Raw genomic sequence first — 14,373 nt, 5'->3', positions numbered from 1 at the left:
TGTAGATCCACTCTAGGTGAAGGTGTGCATGTGTAGAGCCACTCTAGGTGAAGGTGTGTATGTGTAGATCCACTCTAGGTGAAGGTGTGCATGTGTAGATCCACTCTATAGGTGAAGGTGTGCATGTGTAGATCCACTCTAGGTGAAGGTGTGTATGTGTAGATCCACTCTATAGGTGAAGGTGTGCATGTGTAGATCCACTCTAGGTGAAGGTGTGTATGTGTAGATCCACTCTAGGTGAAGGTGTGTATGTGTAGATCCACTCTAGGTGAAGGTGTGTATGTGTAAATCCACTCTAGGTGAAGGTGTGTATGTGTAGATCCACTCTAGGTGAAGGTGTGTATGTGAAGGTGAAGGTGTGTATGTGTAGATCCACTCTAGGTGAAGGTGTGTATGTGTAAATCCACTCTAGGTGAAGGTGTGTATGTGTAGATCCACTCTAGGTGAATGTGTAGATCCACTCTAGGTGAAGGTGTGTATGTGTAGATCCACTCTAGGTGAAGGTGTGTATGTGTAGATCCACTCTAGGTGAAGGTGTGTATGTGTAGATCCACTCTAGGTGAAGGTGTGTATGTGTAGATCCACTCTAGGTGAATGTGTAGATCCACTCTAGGTGAAGGTGTGTATGTGTAGATCCACTCTAGGTGAAGGTGTGTATGTGTAGATCCACTCTAGGTGAAGGTGTGTATGTGTAGATCCACTCTAGGTGAAGGTGTGTATGTGTAGATCCACTCTAGGTGAAGGTGTGTATGTGTAGATCCACTCTAGGTGAAGGTGTGTATGTGTAGATCCACTCTAGGTGAAGGTGTGTATGTGTAGATCCACTCTAGGTGAATGTGTAGATCCACTCTAGGTGAAGGTGTGTATGTGCTGCGTGTTTGATCGCAGAGTTGCTGGGATGTCTTGTTTAGACAGACTGTGAGTCGTACAGACTCCCTGGCTTCAGCAGCCGCACTTTCAATACTGTGCAACTTATTTCTGACTTTTTATCAACTACTTTTCCACTCAACAAAAACAAAAACTGACATTTTGACCTCTTTTCCCCAACAACTTGGACAAAAACGTGGAGGTTAAATCTTAGTCTGTTTCCCTGCTACTCAAATCTGAAATCAGAACAGGGATAACTTCTACCAATCAAGACGTACAGCTGTTTTAGTAAGCGCATCAACGACTTTTTCCTCTCAACTTTTTGAAGCAACTACCATTTCACCACTTTCCCAACAACTTGGACAAAAACATAGGGCATATGAAATCTTAGTCAACTTCTCTGCTTTTTGAATCTGAAATCAGAACAGAGGATGAACCAATCAAGAAGTACAGCTGTTTTAGTAACCCCATCCACTACTTTCATTAAGCTTAATTCCCACTGTTGAGTGAACTGCCATGAACTGCCATGAACTGCCATGAACTGCCATGAACTGCCATGGATCTTCCCTAAACGTCGACATTTAAAACGGGTTGTTTGGATCCTGGATACTGATTGGACAAGCAGCATTCTAAGCCATACTGTATTCACAGACACAGGCACACCTATGCCTGCTAACAGTTCCGCCTGCATTATCGCTGCGCCTCTATAAGAATATCATCATTTTTACACTGCTGTCCGAATCAGCTGTTGTATTTCTCTCAACTCGCACACATTTCCCTTTGCTTCCAGCCTGGCATTTAGTTTGGTGCAGCGGAGGTTAATATAAGCCTAGTTGTCTGCCTCTCCGACCTCGGAAACAATGTTCTGTAGCATAGAGAACAAACGGTGTCCAGACAAGACATCAACTTTTTCTGAGCCAGGTGAAATCACGCATCAATGTCATTATTGTGGATATATTCAAGTCAATGACAATGGAAAAACAGTTCAAACAAAGGAAAATGTAGCTAATGTAAGGTGCGATATTTGACGTGACTGAGTTAGCTGAAGTTGGCAACATCAGCACCACGTGTGTTATTTCATAGTTTTGATGTCTTCACTATTATTCTACAATGTAGTAAATAGTAAAGAAATAAAGAAAAACCGTGAAGTGAGTAGGTGTGTCCAAGCTTTTGACTTGTACTGGATATGTGACCAATAAAATGTGATTTGATTTCAATGTAATCGCCCATCTGACCAATTGTGCAAGACTTTAGTTCTGGTTTAACCAAGATTACGTGTTGCTTCATTATAGCACTGGGGGAGCACATTCTAAGAATGAGACAATTACTAAACAATGTGACTTTTGACACAAATCAGCTACGAAGACCAACAAGTTAGACAAAAACCCAGAGGGTATGAAATCTTAGTCTACTTCTCTGCTATTCAAATCTGAAATCAGGGAGAAAATGGGGTATACCACCCTGAACACACCTGATCTCGGTAGCTAAGCAGGGTCGGGCCTGGTTAGTACTTGGATGGAGGTCCACCTGGTAATATCAAGTGCTGTAAGCTAAAAAATATATATAATCTGAAATCAGAGCAGAAATATCTTCTGCCAATCAAAGATAGTACAGAATGGAAAGCATGACTGGTTCACTTAACTAAAACAAACAGGGTCAAACTCCAATTGTTTGTGTTTATTGGTTTTGGGGGGTTATGTAACTCAGTCGGGGTCTCAACTTACAATTGAGAGTTAGAATAGTAGAATACACAAGGTGCAAATTTGGTTGTGCATCAGCAGTTTTTCTCATGAACAGTGAATGTATCAGTATTCACTCAATTAACCATGTCAGCTAATTGTTTTTGATTTGTGAGTTAGTCTAGCCAGTTATCTAAACTTTTAAGTAAATCACGGCTGCATACCGACGGGCACGTGCCCGGGGGCCCTGACCTCCAGTGGGCCCTCATTGATGAATTTTGTCACTCTCACTCAGATATCATTTACATGTGTAGAATTGTCGGAAATGAGCTTTAAAACTACAAAAACATCTCTGCCCCATGGCAAAATGAGTAGAATTTAATGAAATGTGGGGGGGGTACAATAAAACTCAGATACACACCCCCTTGGGGGGGGGGCAACCAAATCCCGCTTAGGACCCCCAAAAAGGCTAGAACCAGCCCTGAAAACAAACTTCTTCAACTACCATGAAAATACTTTTAAACAGCTGAAGTAAGTCACACAAGTTTACTTCATGTCAAATTACATTTCTAATTTGGTTGATATTATGTTCGCTTCGCTTTCCTTTCTCTTCTTTAACCCTCCCCACCCCACCTCCCCTCCCCTCCCCACCTCCCCTCCCCTCCTCTCACTCCTACAGACGTATCCAACTCTTGGTTGTTGCTAGAGTACAGTGGGTGTGTGTTGCCTGAAGGAGGACAGGTCTTACCTCTTTAAGGATGCACATGTAGATGCTGTGTTTTTGTCTGCTGTTCTGTGTGTGCTGGTATAGCTAATACACAAATGCATGCACCCGCATACAAAGACTCATACAAATGCGAAATACAAAATGAACACAAAGACCCATACCCATCTGACCTACAACATTGCACACACATGCTCAGTCTCACATCCACACAAATATTTAAACGTAAACACACACACACACACACTCATATATACACGCTACCTACTCTGAGACACATGTTGAGCCAGCCCAGGCAAACAGCCCTGATGCACATGTCAGGCCATGCAGGACCAGTCCCGCCCCCCTGCAGCTTTGATTGCACGGTTATTATTCGAAGACTGCAGATGTGGCCTTGACGCTGCTTCCCAGCCAGTAGAGCACAGCCATTATCCATAGGCCAACCAATCACACACAGCACGCTCACCAGACCCTCTGACTCACACTCATGTACAAATCCGTGTATGTCTGGAATGAGTGTTGTTTAAAGCCTTCGACTGAATAGTGCATTCTGACCACTGCGTTGGGCAGTGACTCAGACCAGAGAGAGGAGAGACTGAAGGACAGAAGGGGAGGCCCACTGGGCACAGACCTCAGTTTAATGTCTCGTTTTGATTTACATTTGGTTGAGTTGTCAACTATTATGAATGAAATCAACAAAAAATTGCCATGTCATTTGATTTAGGTAAAGCGTTAGGCATAAAAAAGACGAAATGCCCTCCTTACGTTGATAGCTTTTAGCAAATCCCAAGAGTTTTCCACTTTGACTCAAAGTCATCACATAGAAATTACGTGGAAAAAAACATTGATTCAACCAGTTTTTGCCCAGGGGGTAGTGACATACAGAGACAGAGAGAGGAAGAAAGAGAGTGAGTCAGTTTATGCTGAACTGTAATCTGGCTCCACAGATCAGAGTTTGTCTTCAGAGTTTCAGCTCACCAACCATAACATAACCTTCAATTATGTTATGGTTAGCTTGTTCCGTTCAAATTACATGAGCTAATCCTGTCGTGTTCTTTTCATCCCAATCCCTAACCCCTCCCTAGGCGAGCCGGCCACACCCCAGCGACCACGGCCTGCTCTTTCTCTTCCTGGTGGGAGGAGTCACTCCCTCTGAGCTGCGCCTGATCCGCAAGGTAGTCTCCACCCACAAGCCGGGCACTCAGGTGAGAGACCCCGGCCTGCTGCTCTTAACTTATCCGGGAGAGCTTGAGTCGAACAAACAACACAGAGAGAGAGGGAGGGATTGGAGAGAGGGAGGGAGGGAGGGATTGGTGAGAGAGAGGGAGGGATTGGAGAGAGAGAGGGAAGGATTGGAGAGAGGGAGGGGGGATTGGAGAGAGAGAGGGAGGGATTGGAGAGAGAGGGGGAAGGATTGGAGAGAGAGAGGGAGGGATTGGAGAGAGAGAGGGAGGGATTGGAGAGAGGGAGGGGTTGGAGAGAGGGAGGGAGGGAGGGATTGGTGAGAGAGAGGGAGGGATTGGAGAGAGAGAGGGAAGGATTGGAGAGAGGGAGGGGGGATTGGAGAGAGAGAGGGATGGATTGGAGAGAGAGAGGGAAGGATTGGAGAGAGAGAGGGAAGGATTGGAGAGAGAGAGGGAGGGATTGGAGAGAGAGAGTGAGGGATTGGAGAGAGAGAGGGAAGGATTGGAGAGAGAGAGGGAAGGATTGGAGAGAGAGGGAGGGATTGGAGAGAGAGAGGGAAGGATTGGAGAGAGAGAGGGAGGGATTGGAGAGAGAGAGGGATAGATTGGAGAGAGAGTGGGAGGGATTCGAGAGAGAGAGGGAGGGATTGGAGAGAGAGAGAGGGAGGGTGATGTAAATGGATCAAAGGAGAGGAGATGTGAGAGGCCAGGTGCAGACTACGCTGCTGTGGTATTGATGTGTTGTTTAGGCTACAGCTCTCCAGGTTATGGCTCAGTGTCGTTACATAACACTCTGTGATGGGTTTGTCATCAGAGTCTGAAGGGACATATCAAAAGAGGAACCTGAGCAGAAAATGCAGTGAGAAGCAGGGAGGGGGCGACCACAAAAATCTGGGTGCTGAGTTGACGATGTTCCTTCATCTGCCCTGGAAGAAAGTCAAGAGTAGCTAGATATTATATAACCCGACACACACACACACACACACACACACACACACACACACACACACTGACCCATATTCTCAGGTGACAGACAATGGATAGTGCAGCAGTAAACGCAACTCATGTTATATACTCACGTTATATAGACACGTTCAGTAAGTGCAAAGCCATTGTGTGTGTTTGGCTGTTTTGAGTGTGGTAATGCATCTCAACAACATCCTCAACATCAGTGTGTATTGTACATTGTGTGTACATGGTTAGTGAACTGTGAGCCAGTGTACTGTAGTACAGTCTAATCCCTGGCTAGCTGTGCTAATGAAAGGGACGTATAATGGGGTTCAGAGGGGATGAAAGGCCTGAGCAGCATCAAAGCCTGATGAATACATCTCGAATCAGAACAACAGAAGAAAGAGACGCTCTTACTCTGCTGTAGGACCCTCATCCTGAAGCCAGCAGCCCACACACAGTCTGACCTCAGCCCACATACTCTGACCCCAACCCATTCAGACTGCTCCGTCTGTCTGCCTTTAGAGGTGTTCTGATCAGGGCTGGCTTCCAGGAACATAGAGGTCATCTAAGGACTTGGTCATGAATGAACCCAGATTTAAATGCAGTCAGACAATAGTTTTGTTTGAATTAATGATACAGATATGATGTTTTTTTCAAATCCAGTTCAAAATGAATAGCCTGGATTTGCTTAATGTCTAAACTGAGTCATTGGGTCATATACTGAATGTGGACAGAAGGTGCAATAAATGTCATCTCTATCGAAATCAATTTGCATTATTTTAATTGAGAGATTGTTGCGCCTTCCATGTACATTCAGCATCTGCTTATTTTAAGTAGGACGTTTACTCCAGTTGTCTGAACCAATGGTCTGAACACACAGCAACTGTTGTGTTTCTCCTTTGCTGATGTAGTCACTGGCCAGTCTGACTCTCCCTGTCTGTCTGTGCTTGTTCCCAGGTGCTGGTCCTCTCTACCAGACTGTTGAGACCTACAGACGTCCCCGAGCTGCTCTTCACCACCCAAAGACTGGTGCCAGACATTGGTGTGTGAGCACGGAACAAGGACCACACACACACGCACGCGCACGCACACACACACACACACACACACACGCACGCACGCACGCACGCAGGCACACACACACACACACGCACACACACGCACACACACGCACACACTCCACCAACACCTACCACTCTTAGGGTGTGGAGAGGAGAAATGAGAGGCTCCAGTGAGATTGTGTGGTTTGGTAATGGACTGGAGTCATGGGTGGGTGTGGAGAGGAGAAATGAGAGGCTCCAGTGAGATTGTGTGGTTTGGTAATGGACTGGAGTCATGGGTGGGTGTGGAGAGGAGAAATGAGAGGCTCCAGTGAGATTGTGTGGTTTGGTAATGGACTGGAGTCATGGGTGGGTGTGGAGAGGAGAAATGAGAGGCTCCAGTGAATTGCGTGGTTTGTGTGGTTTGGTAATGGACTGGAGTCATGGGTGGGTGTGAGAGAAGAGAAATGAGAGGCTCCAGTGAGATTGTGTGGTTTGGTAATGGACTGGAGTCATGGGTGGGTGTGGAGAGGAGAAATGAGAGGCTCCAGTGAGATTGTGTGGTTTGGTAATGGACTGGAGTCATGGGTGGGTGTGGAGAGGAGAAATGAGAGGCTCCAGTGAGATTGTGTGGTTTGGTAATGGACTGGAGTCATGGGTGGGTGTGGAGAGGAGAAATGAGAGGCTCCAGTGAGATTGCGTGGTTTGGTAATGGACTGGAGTCATGGGTGAGGTGTGGAGAGGAGAAATGAGAGGCTCCAGTGAGATTGCGTGGTTTGGTAATGGACTGGAGTCATGGGTGGGTGTGGAGAGGAGAAATGAGAGGCTCCAGTGAGATTGCGTGGTTTGGTAATGGACTGGAGTCATGGGTGGGTGTGGAGAGGAGAAATGAGAGGCTCCAGTGAGATTGCGTGGTTTGGTAATGGACTGGAGTCATGGGTGGGTGTGGAGAGGAGAAATGAGAGGCTCCAGTGAGATTGCGTGGTTTGGTAATGGACTGGAGTCATGGGTGGGTGTGGAGAGGAGAAATGAGAGGCTCCAGTGAGTGGTTTGCGTGGTTTGGTAATGGACTGGAGTCATGGGTCATGGGGGTGTGGAGAGGAGAAATGAGAGGCTCCAGTGAGATTGCGTGGTTTGGTAATGGACTGGAGTCATGGGTGGGTGTGGAGAGGAGAAATGAGAGGCTCCAGTGAGATTGTGTGGTTTGGTAATGGACTGGAGTCATGGGTGGGTGTGGAGAGGAGAAATGAGAGGCTCCAGTGAGATTGTGTGGTTTGGTAATGGACTGGAGTCATGGGTGGGTGTGGAGAGGAGAAATGAGAGGCTCCAGTGAGATTGTGTGGTTTGGTAATGGACTGGAGTCATGGGTGGGTGTGGAGAGGAGAAATGAGAGGCTCCAGTGAGATTGTGTGGTTTGGTAATGGACTGGAGTCATGGGTGGGTGTGGAGAGGAGAAATGAGAGGCTCCAGTGAGATTGTGTGGTTTGGTAATGGACTGGAGTCATGGGTGTGGTGAGCAGAGGTGGAGGTTTATGAGGGAAAAACAGAGGATCTATTTCGGCTTTTTTCAAAGGCATTCCCAAATGTTTACTTCAGTTGTGTTACGTTAGAGTCCTCTCCCTTCCCTTGTACTACCCAAGTCACATTGTAAGGCAACACTTAGGTACTTATGGATTCTCTTATTCCAAACTGTACAGAATGTAAACGTGATCCAATCTGGTGTAATCTGGTCTTGAAGCTCAACTCCAAACAGACAGATGACATTCAAATCAAGTTACTTTAATTGTTTTGTTGTTTACCTTCAATCTGAATACGTTGAATAAATCTTGTATATTTGTGAAACTCATCCATGTGAAATGGAAAGTTCTTGAATGCTAGTTGGTGTGTGTGTGTGTGTGTGTGTGTGTGTGTGTGTGTGTGTGTGTGTGTGTGTGTGTGTGTGTGTGTGTGTGTGTGTGTGTGTGTGTGTGTGTGTGTGTGTGTGTGTGTGTGTGTGTGTGTGTGTGTGTGTGTGTGTGTGTGTGTGTGTGTGTGTGTGTGTGTGTGTGTGTGTGTGTGTGTGTGTGTGTGTGTGTGTGTGTGTGTGTGTGTGTGTGTGAGTGTGTGTGTGTTGTTCTGGCTGTGGCCCTAACTGAAGTGCTAACAGTCCTATAGTATGTGTGGGCTCACTAGAGGTGAGAAGTAACGTGAGGCGTCCTGGTGTTGAGATGGTGTGTCAACAACCAGCCGTTCAGTGGGCAGAGCAGCGGAAATTAGAGACATGGTCTCAATTCACATTACAACCCTGACCTGACACCACAAACATACATCACCCCCTCTGTGACACCACAATAATACTGTTGTGTGGTGGCTGTGATATCTGTTGCCCTGACAATGACATGATCAGTCATGTTGTAATCCTGAAGATCACACAGACACAGCTGTCCTGTCAGTCACACTGCCCACCTTCCTGTGACATCATAGTAAGACAATGGTGGTGCTCTGTTGTAGCTGTCATGTTAAAGGACAATTCCGCCACTTTTGAACCTTATAGTCATGATCTGCAGCACCAAACAAACTAGTGTACCTGTGTGAAAACAGCTTGTTTCTATGATCTCTGGTTAAGACAAAGGTCCTAAAAAATGCTTCTGTGACAGTGTAGGATCAAAACCTGCAGAAGGTTTAGACCAAGTGCTCCCCACAAATCGGTGTTTGAAAATCTGTATATTTCTTTCTACGCAATGTAGAAATGCACCGTTTACACGAACACTGGTATTGTGCGGATAGTGAGAATGAACTTGAAAGGTAGTGTAATTGCCCTTTAAAATCAAGGCCTCTAAAGATCTGAATCTATGGATGAGTCAAACAGCCATCACACTGGTTTGTGTGCATTCTACACCCACTGCGGTGGTAGAATAGAACATGCCATGGATTCTACTTGATTAAAAGACTTCCTCCCACTTAGAAATGGGGTATATGCTAATTCTGTGGAGCCACAGTCATTGATCAACCATTATTCTCATGAGGTTCAGAATCCTCTGTGGTCTTTTATCCCAGGTTTAGGAACAGCCCCTTTGAGGACGAGCCTGGTCTGTTAGTGTTCAAAAATGGCATAGTCTTATCACGCTTCATTGTAAATAGTGTATGCACACATCTGTGTGTACCTGGTTCATACCTGCCCCATATAAAAGTATTGTCAGTGTATTTCTCAAACAAGAGGTTATAGTCGAAGACAAGAGTCGTCATGAATTCAAGCATTTTATTTTCAAAAATGTAACAAATAAATATCAGTAAGCCATTTGGCTTTCTTAAAGTGCATCACAGATACCCAACACCCCAGGTGTCCAATCTATGCTGCCCCTCAGTGGCCCTGCCCTCGTCACATAGTTCACTACCATGATGTGCAAAATGATGGTTTTGCCTGCTGTACAAGGAATGCACTGGGGAACTGGAGATAATGACAGACGAGAAATGGAACAGTGACAACACAGCGCGCTGACTCAAGTTCTTGGCGTGTCTGACAGTGTGTTCTCTCAGCATTGCCAAGCAGAGCGGCAGCCTGAATAAAAAAAACTCAAACTGACACAATAGGTGCCAGCTTAAAAAAAAAAAACATTCTGTGCAGTGTCCTTCAAGGCTTTTGTTGCCAGGAGAAGATATGAGATTGTGTTCACACTTTCATCTGAAGTATCTGGCCTTCATTCAGCGCAAGGACAGCTTCCCCCTTTGTCTCTTCTGGTGGGCTGACATACCAACACCTCCCAGCTGCTGTCTCATAGCAGACCCCAGTGAACAGTCTCAGACAGGACAGGAGTGACGGTGACAAAACAGGCTGACACCGGTCCGCCCCACAGGTCATTTCCGCTGTCAGAGTGAACATGGGGTCAGAGTTGAGCTGCTCATCGTAAGTCAGGCTGCTCCAGCCATATTGAGAAGTCCCAAAACAAGGCACAGGAATCTTCTCTGCCCTCTTTTCTCATTTCATTTATTTTCAGTAGCCACTCTGGACCACGTTGTGTAGTAGACGAACCCAAGTCCTTCTCACACAGAGGTGACAGTCCTGACTTTAGCAGACAGGGCCTGCTTGAAGCGCCTCTTCAGGTCCTGCATGTTGGGGGACTTGGGCCTCGGGATAAGGGGTGAGCGTCCCTTCTTCTCAGCCACTCCGCTGGAGGTGGTGTGGGAGGACATAGAGGCTGTGGCCTGCTGTTTGGCCATGTGGCAGCACAGCCTGTGGAAGGCCCCATGTACCTGGCTGTAGTCTTCGCTGGCTGACACCTCGTAGAAGGAGCAGCCCAGCGCTGCCGCCAGCAGGGGGCCCTGTTCGGCATCCACCCGCCTCATGTGCAGCAGGTCCGCCTTATTGGCCAGCAGGATGACGGGTGGCACGTTGGCCCTACCCGCTCGGGCCACCAGCTGGTGCAACTGGCCAATCAGATCAAAGCTATGGCGGTCGGTCACAGAGTAGACCAGCACCACGGCGTCGGCCCATTGGATGGAGCAGGTCACATGATCAGGGATGCTGAGGCCGTTACCGGTCAGCTGAGGAGAAAAACAAGGAGATCATGGTTAGAGAACTGTTGCATTGGAACCCATTTGATGAACGTTATATAATCCACCCTAGACAGCTATGGGATTTAAATTGGAATCCAGATCAAATATTCCCATCTTTATGCAACAGGTCTGTTCTACTGAATGGAGTGCTGTAGTCTAGTCAGCCAGTGGGAGTAACTTAACTCCTCTCCTGCCCCTAGCCTACTCTCTCCTGTGGCTGCTGAGTGAGTGAAGGGGAACTAGGTGAGGTTGATTGAGGAGCCAGGAGAGGGGTATCATTTACCCCTGGCTCAGACATCCACTGAATAGAAATGGGAAATTAGATGGCTAGACTACAAGTCTCTGTACTTCAGTAATAAAAAAACCTGCTGGTTTGGACCAAAGCCCAGACCAGGGAGGGAAGAGCTCTACACAGAAAGCGCAGACTTCTCATAGCCTACTATAGTAATATAACGACTGTAGATACTGATTCGTGGTAGGATTAAATCATGATCTATTCCTAAAACCTCACACCAAAAACCCGACACTGATCAGAGGCTAGCCTAAATAGAAGACTAGCCTAAATGGCGTTGGTTTGTAGGCACTCACAAGCAGACGTCTCGAGCGCTGTGAGCGGATTTAGAGTTTGTGTAGCAAAAGGCAGATGGTGAACTTACATCAACACCCGGCGTGTCCTGGACTTGGATGGCTACTTGCTCTCCTCCGTCCACCTGGACCTCTCTTGAATAAAGGTTTCCTGCGTTTCTCTCGTAGTCCCCGATGAAGCGCCTTGTTAGAAACCTTACTACCAGAGCTGGAAGAGAAGACGACCATAACATTAATCAAATGGTCTATGAATTTACAAATACATTTCTCAAATGTAGTTAACATAAACGAACAAGTTCACACAGTAAAACGAAAAACTGTAGATAAGTCCAACTGATTTTTCAATGTACCTGTTTTGCCAACTCCGCTGCCCCCGATCACCGCTATTTTGATGTTCCCGTTGGACGGGCACTCTGGGGTCGCAAACTCCGCGATGGTTGACATGTTCTGGATCAGACGCATTTTGACTAAATCCTCGTTCAGTTTTCAATATGATGCAAAAAATGTATTCAGCCCTGTCAAACAATGTTTCGTAAAATAGTTTGTAAATATCTAAAGTAAGCCCTTAATAGCAGCTTCAGAAAACCAGAAAATCTCTTGTCCGCTGTTCCTTCCAACTCGAAGCTGACTTTGTGAATACTGCAAGATGTGAAAGCCCGTTGGATTTTATAGTGCCAAAGAAATGGTCGATGCTGATTGGCTAGTGGCAACAGCAGGCTCTCTCGGCACCCTGCCTCCTTTCACGTGGATCCGCGAGCCAAACACAAGGAGAAAAAGACTGCAACCACCAATTGGATACCACGAAATTGTGGAGAAAAAGTGGCCAAAAAAGAATGCCCCGTGCAACAAACAGGTGGGTCAGTTCTTAACAAAACATCATTTCGTATACATAATAAGCCTTAATAGCTACTGTAGAGGGACTGGGGCGCTAGTAATTGACCAGATATATGACATTTAATAATACCCAAAACACGTGGGGAAAAAATGGTGAATGATATTATAGTATAAATATTGATCCCCAATAGAAACCAGTTATTTGGGCCTAAGTATAAGAAAAAAGAAGAAGAATATAATGACCACGTACACACAGATGCTATTTGCACATCTGCAAGGAGAATCTAAAACATCGACAGGTAAAGTGTGATCAAACGCACATCCTATAGTGGGGTGCAGGTCCGGAAAAATTCGTTCTAAAAGTAATACAGCCAGCCCGCACACTCGTAAACTCCACCACGTACCCGTATGAATAAACCCACAACATTTCGATCCTGCAAGCAGTGGCAGATGTAGGTATAGGCGACATGGGCAGCCAACCAAGGCGACATCTTCCCGGGGGCAGCACGAGACAATGCACAAAAAAAAATCGTAATGGTGACATTTGCGCGATCGGTTTTCTATCGCTCATTTGCGCATCACGTCAATGATGTGGGTCTCCCACTCAGAAGTACGAGATGGGGGGTAGGTTGACCAGAGGACTCCCCACTGGAAGCCCGAGGTAGGGGGAATCTATCAAATAGCGCACCTCTAAGGTTGTACAGTATGAATGCAATTAGTTACAATCAGTCACACTATCAAATGCTACCAAATAAACTCCAATTCATTCATAATACTGTGAATATATAGTTTCACAGACATGTTGTTGCATTTTTTTCTGGTTTGTGCGAAATCGGGTCGCCCAGGGAGCCATACAAGCTAGAACTGCCTGCAAGGATCGTCATGTTTATTAATAAAGGCGCGTGGTCCAGTTTATGAGTGTGCGGCCTCTATTTCAAAAATATCACAGTACATAGGCTACACAGGAAAGTAGAAAGGTATTTGTTTAACAGGTGTCCTATTTAGAGACGCCTTGACTGTACTTGTCTGTACAAAACATGCACACAAACATCCAGGTCTTTTGTGTCTGACAGTGTGTGTGTGCAAAAGTACTGAGAAGATAGCTGTCGTTTCAGTGGCAGCCGTCCCTAGTTGTGTGAATGGAATATAACCAGACCCTTTGTAGGCGACTCCATGGAGTATTGTTGTGAAATAGATCCATGCTGTTGGTGGTAGGTAATGGGAGCAGTCAAACAGGCTCTTTACAAGGCCTCAGCACAGGGGGTTGATGTTCTCTAAACGGAACCCCACACACGCCTATCAGACCCCATGCGATCACACGGAGGTGTGAAAGTTGTCTGGCTGACACCGAACTCGAAGTCTTCCTGACTTCAGAGTCTGGAAAGGCTCCGTGGTGTTGTAGGAAAGATGCGTCTATAATGACTGGGGCTGTGGTTTTTAACTGATTGGTTCGCCTGTGTCTTTCTCACTCAAATACGAACCTAACGTAGCAGGCTCAAACACCCACGTGGACAGCCTCACAAAGGCCCGAGCGCCGCCCCCCTTCCAATACAACTGTTGGATTTTCAAATCCAAACAACGAGATGTCGCAGTCCCCCAGGGAGAAGGAAAAAAAGGGTTGACAGAACCAATCAAAGCTCAAGCCATCTTCTGTGCGAATACTGCACTAACAACGGACTCCTGTCCAGACCAGTGTGTCACAGCTCTCCCTCACTATGTACCACGTGAGTCGCATCAGCCAGGCAGTGGTTGCCCCCTACCTCCTCAATTATTTACAACCCTCAATTCACAGCAGAGCACTTCAATATTTCCAGAAACAAAGTATACCGAACAAAAATATAAACGCAACATGTAAAGTGTTGGTCCTATGTTTCATGAGCTGAAATAAAAGATCCCAGAAATGTTCCATTTGCAGTAAAGCTTATTTCTTTCAAAAGGCCTCACAACCACAGACCATGTGTAACCACGCCAGGCCA

General features: G+C 46.2%; 1 protein-coding gene and 1 long non-coding RNA gene across 2 annotated transcripts in view; one reads left to right on the top strand and one right to left on the bottom strand.

The window, feature by feature from the left end:
* Positions 1-6,844, top strand: part of LOC115145122 (uncharacterized) — a 66,414-nt gene extending 59,570 nt beyond the window's left edge. The window contains exons 3-4 of the long non-coding RNA XR_003865914.2: positions 4,356-4,475; positions 6,363-6,844. This is a non-coding gene — a long non-coding RNA (uncharacterized LOC115145122). The remainder of the gene's footprint in view (positions 1-4,355; positions 4,476-6,362) is intronic.
* A 2,825-nt stretch (positions 6,845-9,669) lies between these two features.
* Positions 9,670-12,213, bottom strand: LOC115145120 (ras-like protein family member 11B). The gene is made up of 3 exons (XM_029686407.2): positions 11,914-12,213; positions 11,635-11,771; positions 9,670-10,966 (listed from the first exon to the last, which is right to left on the bottom strand). The coding sequence occupies exons 1-3, from the start codon at positions 12,023-12,025 to the stop codon at positions 10,466-10,468; spliced, it is 750 nt and encodes a 249-aa protein (XP_029542267.1). The 5' UTR covers positions 12,026-12,213; the 3' UTR covers positions 9,670-10,465.
* Between the last annotated feature and the right edge of the window lie 2,160 nt (positions 12,214-14,373).

This window comes from Oncorhynchus nerka, linkage group LG17 (genome assembly GCF_034236695.1).
Source record: "Oncorhynchus nerka isolate Pitt River linkage group LG17, Oner_Uvic_2.0, whole genome shotgun sequence".
Classification (NCBI taxonomy): domain Eukaryota; kingdom Metazoa; phylum Chordata; class Actinopteri; order Salmoniformes; family Salmonidae; genus Oncorhynchus; species Oncorhynchus nerka.
The sequence above is the reverse complement of the archived record's forward strand: the minus strand, read 5'-3'. Positions and strand labels throughout refer to the sequence as shown.

Coding starts and splice junctions, on each gene's coding strand:
- LOC115145120 (XM_029686407.2), bottom strand. CDS start 12,025: ATGCGTCTGATCCAGAACATGTCAACCATCGCGGAGTTTGCGACCCCA. Junction 11,772..11,913: donor CAGCGGAGTTGGCAAAACAG/GTACATTGAAAA, acceptor CTTCTCTTCCAG/CTCTGGTAGTAAGGTTTCTA. Junction 10,967..11,634: donor AGGACACGCCGGGTGTTGAT/GTAAGTTCACCA, acceptor TTTTCTCCTCAG/CTGACCGGTAACGGCCTCAG.